This window comes from Atta colombica, unplaced genomic scaffold, assembly GCF_001594045.1.
Source record: "Atta colombica isolate Treedump-2 unplaced genomic scaffold, Acol1.0 scaffold226, whole genome shotgun sequence".
NCBI classification, from domain to species: domain Eukaryota; kingdom Metazoa; phylum Arthropoda; class Insecta; order Hymenoptera; family Formicidae; genus Atta; species Atta colombica.
The window spans coordinates 1,777,614-1,789,499 of record NW_017259323.1 but is presented as its reverse complement, the minus strand read 5'-3'; the positions used below and the strand labels follow the sequence as shown (position 1 = coordinate 1,789,499).

At 32.0% G+C, this 11,886-nt stretch overlaps 2 protein-coding genes across 4 annotated transcripts in view; both read left to right on the top strand.

The window, feature by feature from the left end:
- LOC108688203 (epidermal growth factor receptor) overlaps positions 1-8,062 on the top strand; it is a 150,948-nt gene extending 142,886 nt beyond the window's left edge. For both annotated transcript variants that reach the window (XM_018194361.1, XM_018194360.1), the window contains 10 exons: positions 210-545; positions 933-1,317; positions 1,561-2,237; positions 2,960-3,089; positions 3,510-3,829; positions 4,140-4,441; positions 4,604-5,821; positions 6,210-6,612; positions 6,761-6,934; positions 7,177-8,062. In XM_018194361.1, coding sequence (XP_018049850.1) covers positions 506-545; positions 933-1,317; positions 1,561-2,237; positions 2,960-3,089; positions 3,510-3,829; positions 4,140-4,441; positions 4,604-5,821; positions 6,210-6,612; positions 6,761-6,934; positions 7,177-7,484 — 3,957 coding nt within the window. In that variant the 5' untranslated portion in view covers positions 210-505 and the 3' untranslated portion in view covers positions 7,485-8,062. The remainder of the gene's footprint in view (positions 1-209; positions 546-932; positions 1,318-1,560; positions 2,238-2,959; positions 3,090-3,509; positions 3,830-4,139; positions 4,442-4,603; positions 5,822-6,209; positions 6,613-6,760; positions 6,935-7,176) is intronic.
- A 3,610-nt stretch (positions 8,063-11,672) lies between these two features.
- Positions 11,673-11,886, top strand: part of LOC108688172 (2-aminoadipate transaminase-like) — a 3,079-nt gene continuing 2,865 nt past the window's right edge. Inside the window, exon 1 of one of the 2 annotated variants that reach the window (XM_018194319.1) lies at positions 11,673-11,885. Coding sequence is in view for 1 of the 2 variants with exons in the window: in XM_018194318.1 (XP_018049807.1) it covers positions 11,882-11,886 (5 nt within the window). In the remaining variant the exon portion in view is untranslated. The other variant, XM_018194318.1, reaches the window with a different exon arrangement.

Genomic DNA, 11,886 nt, shown 5'->3' with positions numbered 1-11,886 from the left:
TTTATTTTTTAAATGATGTAATTAAAATATAATATATTACTATTACTATTATCATAAATATTTTTCATAGATTTTTTATAATTTTAATAAAGTAATAGAAAAATCATGAAGAGAATAATAATAATCTTTTTATATTTTGTTGTATGTACAACTTAATGTTTACATGGATTTGCATATGTACTTATATATGTTAATTACTTTGCTTGTAGTTTGCATCGGTACAAATGGCCGTCTCTCCGTACCGTCCAACAAACTACATCACTATCGGAATCTTCGAGACCGGTACACCAACTGTACTTACGTCGATGGCAACCTGGAGATCACATGGCTCCAAAACAATACCTTCGACCTCAGCTTCCTCCAGCACATACGGGAGGTCACCGGTTACGTGCTCATCAGTCACGTGGACGTGCGCAGGTTCGTCCTCCCAAGCCTACAGATCATCCGTGGCAGGACCCTTTTCAAACTCAATATACACGACCACGAATTCGCCCTCTTCGTTACGATGTGTCAGATGCACAACCTGGAGATGCCATCCCTTAGAGGTACGTTATTTACTTTATATTTTATTAATATCTATTATATCTTAGACATTATTCAAGTTGATATGACTGGATTGAAGTTCAAGCAATAAACATTTCTAAAAAATATCTCTGAGTATTTATTTATTGTTAGTTATAAGTAAAATTGATAATTTATACTTTTATATGTATAATTTATAATTTATTTATAATTTATTACCTTACATACAAATAAATAAAAACATTTTAACAATTAAATATAAATTTTAAGTTTAAAATATCATTAAAAATCCAAATCCAAATTATCATTTAAAAATAATACTATCGATTGAACAATTAAATGTGAAATTTAAGACAAACTATTGTTCTATTGCGATAATATCTAACTCTCCGCGATTGATTTCGTCATAGATATACTCAATGGGAGCGTGGGCATGTACAACAACTACAATCTCTGCCACATCAAGACTATCAATTGGGAGGAAATAATCACAGGCCAAGGAGGACGATACTTTTATGTGTATAATTTTACAACACCGGAACGCGGATGTGCAGCATGTGACGAGAGTTGCGAGCAGGGCTGCTGGGGCGAAGGTCCAGAGAATTGTCAGAAGTTCTCGAAAACGAACTGTTCGCCTCAATGCTGGCAGGGCAGGTGCTTCGGTCCTAATCCACGCGAATGTTGCCATCTTTTTTGCGCGGGTGGTTGTACCGGTCCCAAACAGAGCGACTGCCTTGCCTGTAAGAACTTCTTTGACGATGGCGTGTGCACGCAGGAATGTCCGCCTATGCAAAAGTAAATCACATTATATATTTATATATCTTTAATACAAGATTGATATAAAATGCCGCGAAAATTGTTATAATACGTAGAAATATTTTAATTTTTTTTAACACAATTTATTGAACAAATATTCTTTTAAATTTTTCTAAATAATAAATTAATATGAGAAAACTGAGATAAAGTTTGCTTATGGCACAAATTATTTATATGATAAAATTAATAAGAAAATTAATATTTTAATTTTAATTTTTTTAGATATAATCCAACAACATATTCATGGGAAGCCAATCCGGGTGGAAAGTACGCGTACGGGGCGACTTGTGTAAGACGATGTCCAGAACATCTTTTAAAGGACAATGGTGCATGCGTAAGATCCTGTCCACCGAAGAAGAAAGCGGTGAATGGCGAATGTGTTCCCTGTGATGGTCCTTGTCCAAAAACCTGCAAAGGTGTGGAGAAAGTGCATTCCGGTAATATCGACACCTTCAAGGATTGTACCATCATCGAAGGATCCATTACGATTTTGGATCAGAGTTTCGAAGGTTTTCAACATGTTTTTCCAAACTACTCATTCGGCAAACGATATGACAAGATGCATCCTGATGAATTAGAAGTCTTCAAAACATTAAAAGAGATTACAGGTTACCTCAATATTCAAGGAGATCATGAAGATTTCAAGAACCTTTCGTATTTTCGAAATCTCGAGGTGATTGGAGGTAGAACGCTCACGGAATATTTTGCATCATTATACATCGTCAAGACTTCTTTGATATCCTTCGGTCTTAGTTCCTTGAAGAAGATTTATTCCGGCTCGATCGCTATTTTGGAAAACAAAAATCTATGTTACGCAGAAAGTATCAATTGGAACAGAATTAAAAAATCATCCGAACATGAAAGTCTCTTATCAAATAATCGAAACGAGACCGAATGCAGTAAGTATAATAAAGAAATAAATATACAAGTCTAATTTCTCTTAATTTAAAATGCAATTCTTTATTATAGACAAGTATTCTGAGTGTATTAAATTTTGTGTTTATGATGGTATATTCATTATAAATTAATAAATTTTATTTTATGAGCTCTTATTTTTATTTTTTGAACAATATAAATTAAAAATGTTATTAATAATATTATTATATTATTTGGACAGCATTTTTTTAACAATAATGAAACTAGATCAATATAAGAATAAATACTTAAATGGAAAAATATCTTATATATAGTCAAAAGTAGGTCAAAACACAATTTAGTGTCTAATAATATTTTAGCATAACTTTTTTTATACCTATTTCTCTTGTTCTGCAAATTATATACCTACTAACATATCGGTCTTGAAATGTAATTCTAAACTAAAGTTGGAATAATATCACAAATTAATCTGATAATCTATATCAATAACATCGATGCTATTGAGCATCTTTAGAACATCATAAAGAATTTATTGAACTTTTATTTATTTATTTATTGATCCTGGTTATAGTGATTTTTTTTTCAAATCTGAGTTAAAATATTTATACATGGTTGTTCTAACGTATACATTATACATAATAAGTTATTCATGCATCAATAACTGTATCGATTCTTGTAAGCTTCCTTTCTAATTTGTGAATTATTATTATATTTTAAAATCTTACTTTGAATATTTGAATTGCAGTTGAGGATGGCCTCATATGTGACGAGCAATGTTCAGATGAAGGATGTTGGGGACCGGGACCATCACAATGTTTGTCGTGTAAGAACGTTATTTTAGGGAACGACTGTCTTCAAGATTGCAATGCGCCAGGGTAAGTTAACAAACGTAGAATTTTATAATACGAAAATTTCAATAATACGACTTCTGTCCAATCGAAACTGCTCCCCTAGATCATGGATTGAAGGTAAATCTTCCGCGAGAACTAAGCCTCAATTTTTGCCGTTTTTTTTCATCCATCTCGTAAGCAAGTTACGTGTGTATTATGCAGCACGTGCATTCTCCTCGTAACCGCTTTAATTCGCATTTGTATTAAAAGCGCAAATGGCATGAGTGACAATCTGAACATTAATTATATTTAAATGATTTTTTACGTGTGTTGTATTTTTTTTGGTTAATTTTTCATGCTATAATCTTTTTTCATTATTTTGATCTTGTTTGCTTTTAATTTTACGTATTATCTACTTTCTTAGGTGATATTTCAATTAATAATTGATTACGATTGTGTTATCAGGATTTATCAAGCGGACAATAAAACCTGTAAGATGTGTCACGAAGAATGCGACACATCTTATAGCTCCTGTACCGGTCCTAATGCCGATCAATGCATTAAGTGCAAACACGTGCGAGATGGACCATTCTGTGTGCCAGAATGTCCATCCTCGAAGTACAATGACAATGGTCAATGTAAACAGTGCCATGAGAATTGCGTGGGCGGTTGCAAGGGACCGGAAAACAACATAGGCGCCAACGGATGTCATAGTTGTGAAAAAGCAATTATGAACGACGAAGTACCAGAGAGATGTTTACAGAAGAGAGAGCCGTGTCCCGATGGTAAGTTATACGATAACTTTGTTTCATAATTTTTGTATTAACGTATGAATATTTTGTAACAAGAAAAAGTTGAAAATATTTATGTATTAATTGTAAGTATAAATATATGTATTGAAAATTGTTATTATTTCGATCTATAATTGTTCAAAAATAATAGTAAATTAAATGTCACAGAGTGTAATTGAAAATAATTCATTACAGTATATTTTTGTAACGACAAGGTAATATTTACATAGTTTTTCATAGTGTGTTATAAAAAATATTTATGTCAAAATATCATGCATAAAAACATTTTTATTAAAATTTATAGGACATTATTATGAGTGGGTTGATCAGTTAGAGCAAGGTCTTTTAAAACCTCTTGCCGGAAAAGCTGTTTGTCGCAAGTGTCACCCACGTTGCAAAAAATGCACAGGATACGGTTTCCACGAACAAGTGTGTCAACAATGCACCAAGTATAAGAAAGGAGAGCAATGCGAAGATGAATGCCCTGCTGATCATTTCGCGGATGCTGACACGCAGCAATGTATATCGTGTTTCGGAGAGTGCCGAGGATGCTTTGGACCAGGCTCTAATCAGTGTTACAAATGCCGGAATTATAAAATTTACATTGTACGTAGACAATAATATTATATTACAAATATAATCTTCTTTATTAAATGCGTAAAATACATAATTATATATATATACAAGTAATATATATGTATAATAATTAATAAGTATTGCTTATAACATGCTTTGTATACTAATTAATTTTATAATTTATATATTTAGGATAGGATAGATGATTCTGATGATAATACAACATCCTTTAATTGCACGGAGACCTGTCCACCAGAATATCCTCACAAGATCTTTCCTCCTGACAGCGAGCCGTACTGCTCCGTAGAAACTATAGGCCTCGGTTATCAAATGGAAAACGATTTTCATCCAGCAGTTTGGGGTGGCATTGGGATCGTATTAATGGCGTTTATTATTATCATCATTGTTTTATTGTATTTATGGCGAATAAGAACGAAAGCTAAGGAGAATACAGTGAAGATGACGATGGCTTTAACTGGTTTGGACGACAATGAACCGCTTCGACCGACAGGTGTGAAACCAAATCTCGCTAAACTACGAATTATCAAGGAAGAAGAGATGAGAAAGGGCGGTATATTGGGTTACGGTGCTTTCGGCAATGTGTACAAAGGCGTCTGGGTACCTGAAGGAGAGAATGTAAAGATCCCGGTTGCTATAAAGGTTCTTCATGATGGTACGGGTGCGAACACATCCAAAGAATTTCTCGACGAGGCTTACATTATGGCTAGTGTCGAACATCCGAATCTACTGCAATTACTCGCAGTATGCATGACGTCGCAGATGATGTTAGTGACTCAGTTGATGCCTCTAGGCTGTCTACTGGATTTTGTACGCAGATACAAGGATAAAATCGGTTCGAAACCATTGTTAAATTGGTGCACGCAAATTGCGAGAGGTATGGCCTATCTGGAAGAAAGAAGATTGGTTCACCGAGATTTGGCAGCGCGAAATGTCCTCGTCCAAACTCCAAATTGCGTGAAAATCACTGATTTTGGTCTTGCTAAATTATTGGATATTAACGAGGAACAATATAAGGCTGCAGGTGGGAAGATGCCTATCAAGTGGTTGGCATTAGAATGCATTCAGCATAGAGTATTTAATCATAAATCGGATGTATGGGCCTTTGGAGTGACCATTTGGGAGGTCCTCACCTATGGTGGTAGACCGTACGAAAATGTTTCCGCTCGAAATGTGCCGGAATTATTGGAAAAGGGTGAAAGATTACCACAGCCCGCGATTTGCACGATTGATGTATATATGATTATGATTAAGTGTTGGATGCTTGACGCTGAATCCAGGCCTAGCTTCAAAGAACTGGCAGAGGATTTCGCAAAAATGTCCAGAGATCCTGGTCGATATCTTGCCATTAAAGGAGATAAGTACATGAGACTGCCTTCGTATACACTACAGGTAATTAATATTTATTCATATGTAAAACATTTTTTATTACTGAAGATTATTATATTAGTTAATTAAAATTATATAATTCATTTCATTAGCGTTATAATTATCAATAATGCTTTGAACTATTTATATCAATTTTTATACAACTCAACATTTTATCCATTTATACATTTTTATACAACTCAAACTAAGATATATTAGATAGCGATCTTAGTAATAATCTAATCAATTTCTAATTATTAACATAATAAAATTAGCACATTCCTAACATATCTTTGTAATATAATCTTTTTATTAACATACTTTTTATTATTATATATATTAATTATAGTAATTATTTAATAATTTTAATATAGTTTAGCATTGTTTAGCAATTATTAATGTGAATTTGTAGGACGAAAAGGAGATGATTCGAAATCTTGCATCAGCGATGGATGGTCCTGAAACTCTGTTAGATGCTGGTGAGTACCTACAACCTAAATCGCGGGCTCCACTTCCACCCACAATTTCCGCATCAAGTACTTCTGGTTCGCCGCCAAATACACCGGTAAAATCATGCTGGCCGAACGGTAAGCCACTTGCCGCTGATTCTCCGACGCCACAAAATCAGCAAAACTGGGACAGAGAACTCTTGAGGTATGGAAATCATGAGAGTGGAAACGCGTCGCACGAGGCCGGCAATTCTGGTCAACGTACGCATTACGCACATCCCAATGGTCACTGTGGACACGTCGCAGGGTCAGATAGCTCAAGTTCGAGATATTGTTCGGATCCATTGAAGATGGTCGGTGTTAGAGGTAAGCAAAATATTAATTGCGAAAAAAATCGAATGAAATCTCTCTGATTGTGACAATGATTGATATTGAATCGAATAATACATTACGAAACAAATATTGAACATTACGGAATAAATTATTTATTTAATGAAGCAATGGTAAATTACAGATTGCGATGTGACGGATGATTGTTTCAATACGAACGTCGTGCAACAGCAAGCTCAAGTTGGAAACTTGAAACTAGATTTGCCAATAGATGAAAATGATTATCTCGTGCCGACGCCACAACCATCAGTTAATGCGACACAATATATAGATCTCATTGGGGATTCTAAACCAACAGGTGAATTTAAATTATAAATTTGCTATTATTTTTAATAACTTTATCTATATTGTGTAATAGATATACGTAGCAATTTATCCATATTAAAAATAGATACATTAAACTCTACTTTTGAGAGTTCTTTCAATATATTAATTTGTATTTTTATGTCTACATAATTTTACGTATAGTTGCTAATTTATATATATGTATCTATGTATATCTGTTTTTTATAAAATCAATATTATTTTTATTTTATCCAGAATCCGAAACAAAGCGATTGAACAATGGCTTCCGAAAATATCCAGATTTTCTAGCGATTCAAGGAAAGACGTCACTAGACAATCCAGAATATATAATGTCACAGGACGAAGGTCCGCTTACGCCACAGACTTTGGGTATCCCTACACCGGATTTGGAGAAAGTTTTGCCAAATGGTGCCTTCGGGTCTCAAATTAGGCAACGAAGTTCCGAAGAAGAATCGGATCACGAATATTACAATGATTTTGATCGATTAGAACGGGAATTGCAACCGTTGAAACCTTTTAGAAAGAATGAAACGACGGTGTGATTTTAAGGATGATATCGAAGATACGAAAATAATTCAAGATTCTGATAGAATCAGGAATAATCAGGAATAATCATATTGATGAAACCTTTCCTGGGACAAAAGCTGAATTTTGGAAGGAAAAGAAGCATTGGAACGCTTTATCATATATTAAACCCTCGTCTGACAGCGTCACGTTACTCAATTTCCGAGTACTGGATACATTGTACTTATAAAGGACACTTCGTTCAAGTGCCGCGCTCGATTGTGATTAGACCTAAGGTAGAGACTCGTACGTATTACGAAGTATAAATAAAATGAAAGAGACTATAATGACGTAATGGAAATGTAAATCGTGCGACGATGATATTCGCGAACAAGTAGTGCAAAGATATTCTTAATGTGCCATTTGTGGCTTGTAAATAAATTACTTTTCGTACTAGCTTTTGAGGATATAAGAAGCATTCTAGGACTTATTAATTCGCAACGACAGCGTCAATATTGTCTTTGCTTAACAGCTTTTCTTCAAGCCTGTATTAAGGCATTTTTGGCCTTGTCATTGCAAACGAAATATATGGTCCTTATACATATAAAATGTAGAAAACGACACATACAAATAATTTTATTTCTTTGATTAAATCTGTTCTGCATTTGTTTTTGTAATAATGATTCTGTGTATTATTACGATTTTTGAAATTCTTTGAAATTACGTAGATCTTCATAGACTTTATAAATTTAAATCGGTCTCACTTTTCTCATTACTCACTTTTGTACAGATATCTATGCATCCTAAAAACTACTCATTCAGCACAGATCATTCCATACGGTAACATCGCATCGCAGCAATGTTGCAAGCTTCTGCGCTATGGGTAATATTCACAATGATGATATTTTTCAATATATTCTTAAAAATACAGATCAAATTTTACAATTGAAAGATTATATCGCAAAGTATAAAAAAAATTAAAGTTGTCCACAGCGATCACTTGCGAACTTTGAAGAGATTCATGATCGTTGTTGAAATTTTAATGGCAAAAACAGTTTTAGGCATTTTCGAGCGGAATACTTGAAATGTATCAGAAAATCGCTCAATACATTTTACATACGTACTATTTTAATATTTTTTATTTTATTTCTTTTCTCAAATACAGAACAAATTAGTTAATGATATTTTACATCATTAAATAATAAACTTCTTATGTCCTTTTGTAACAAACATAAATTCAAATGTACTGTTAACTAAAAATGTCATTTTAATATTAACAAAGATTTAATATTTCAAATATAGACTATAACGATTTATGTATATTCGAAATGGCAATGTTTTTTAAATTTTATTTATGTTTGATATAAACTTTTGTTAGAAATTAATTTATGTTTTTCAAGATGTTTTAATATTTGTAAAGTGTTCCGCTTAAGAAAGATAAAAATTAAGCGGTCCCGCTACAAAGGCCAGCTTGCAACAACGTTTCATGATATAAATCTGATTAATGATAGTCTTTGTTTTATATCTCTGCTTTATAGATCATAATGCGGAAGTAGACAAAGAAGAAATCAGTTATTTGTCGCTCAAACTGTTAGACGTTAGGGCAATCGGGTCCAAATATTTGTGCGGTAAACCGTTGACTGTGATATGAATTATTTTACTTTCTTCCGATGACTTGAAAATCGCAATAATTTTCTTTGTCTGCAATAAACGACAGCGAAGCTACATTGTCCTATTTTACTGCCGAAGATAAATTTGCTTTGCGTTGGGATTCAAACCATCGCAGAGGAAAGCGACTCTACTTAAAAATAGAGGAACAAAGAGACTCAAAGAGTTTTATTTTTCCTCTCATGCCATCATCTTGTAATGAATCAGTAAAAATTGGTTTTGGAATGGGATTTGTCAATTATTTTCAATTTTTATACATGAAAAATACGAATTGTACATAGTTTAGCTAGTAAGTAAACGGAAACTTCTACAAGCGTAAAAAAACTGAGAGCAATCGAACGAAATCAGTAATTATATGTCACCAGGATACGGCGATCCATAATGTAACCGCACCAAGTAACAGTATGATAGGACGTGCCATGTTGTACAGAAAAAAAGAAAAAATATGACAGAGCAAATTTTATAATGTAATACGAATCTTTATTTAATAAATTTGCGGGAACTCTGTTCTACGAACCTTGCATTTGCTATAGATAAGCAGGAACGTGCACGAGATTGACAATTTTTTATGGAAATATTATTGACATCTTATAATCAATATAACCATCATTTTATGACTTGGAGGAAAAATAATATTATATTATTATAATTATATAATTTTTTCAGTTAGTTACATTCCTTACAGCATAGATCATTCCAACAGCATTGCAATATTCTAATAACATTGCAGTAACATTGCAACGTTGCAGCAATATTGTTGTAAGCTTCAGTGTTGTATAGAACTTCGTTTCTCTAATTATGATGATCTTTTCTCATAATATTATAATATTGCTTTATAAAGCAATCAAATCAAATCATTCAAAAAATGAAAAGAAGAAAAATATGTATATAAAGGAAGAAAATGTATGTATATCAGATTCAAAGTATTTACTCCTCCATTTTCAATACCATTTGATATTACCTGTATCAATATTTTTTATATGTGGGCAATGTTATTTTCCAGTAAAAAATAAGGAATAAACATTTAAATATAAAATATATTCGTTAAAATATATTCCGTATATGTGACATTGAAAACATTATTGATCATCCATGATCACGAAGTATTTGCATGTTTTCCTTATCGTGATTATATTCTATGATGATTAAAATGAAGTCGGAGGTATTGTATTTACAAAACAATGCTAACAAGAAACGAAGTATTATATAAGTACAGATTTTCAATCTCGCTGCATTCCATGCAGTATCTTACACGTAATAATGTAGCCAATACGTATCGTGTACATTGTGTTAAGTATTACTAATTATTATTATATATATAAGATTCTTTTTGTAATATATCATTCATCGCGACGCATTACTCGCCGTACGAGGAAAGACCCGTGATTTTTCTTGTGCGAATCAAGAAAATGTCTTTCCATTTTCCTCACTCTCGCATATTTGGTTTAATCTTATATGTAAATTGAATTGCGACTGAGTATTAAAATTAGAAAGTGTACAGTGTAATCGAACGTTATGTAATTTTCGAGGAGTTGCATTTGCCATTCGGTTGTGGACATAGAATTTATAGATCTTTATTGTATCATTATATATCATAAAAATTTATTGTAATAAAGAACAATCATTCTTACCGTTTGTCGTTTTCTTTAATCTTAATAACTTCAACGTTGTTGTGTAAATTATGAATATTTTTCAAGAATATTTTTCATAGTGCAATATTTCAATGTACACGCGCCTAAAGAAAATGTATATACGACAGAAAAAGATTATGTTTCTGTTAAATACTTTCCTCATTAGATTCTCAGAATTGTTCTTGCGCACAAATATTATTTTTACAAAAGATACAATCTGCATGCCAAATAATTTTAAAATAAAAAAATATATACATATATTAAATATACCTAAAATACGGTTATAAAATTAATTTTCTGTTTTTTACCAAATTTTTACTAAATCTATATGCTATATATTTATTTTCCTTTATTTATTTGATTCTTATGCATATTTTATGTTTACTTCTTACATTTGTATATATATTTAAAAAAATATATAAAATCAAATCAAATTTTATTTTCATTCTTTTATGCGATATTGACTATTCTTACTGTAATTATATTTCTGTTGTACTTATATTTCAAACCAATATGATTGATGATCATACCGATAATTTGAAAAAAAAAATCAGATTTGAAAAAAAATGTACTTGTAACTTTTGGATTTATTTACATTGACTCAGAAAGCATGAGACATTCCAATTGCAACAATGTGTTAAACTTTGCTGCAATATTACTGGAATATTCCTTGATGTATGGATTTATAATTAATATAATTAGTGTAGAATATAACATGTATAGATATACAACACTTTAAAAAAGATTATTCAAATCTATCAAAATTGATATTCATAGTGTATTATATGATAAATACATAAAGAAGAAATACTGATTTCATCATCATTTGATGAATGTACTAATACAATATGCAACTGCACGAAATTATACGAAACTATACGGAAAGGCACGAGAATGCATATAAGGAATTATTACGTCATCTATAATTCTTTTATGTTCAGTCTTGGTCAGTCTGGCAAATAATATCGTGCTTATCGGTACCTTAAATAAATTTTTTATATTTACATTTTTAGTTTTCAATGTGACTAATAAAATAATATATATTGCGTATCATGCAAATTGATATGCATATTGATATTGATATTATCAACTGAGAGAACACAACAAAATCAAATCGAGGGAATCACATTCAACAAATGTT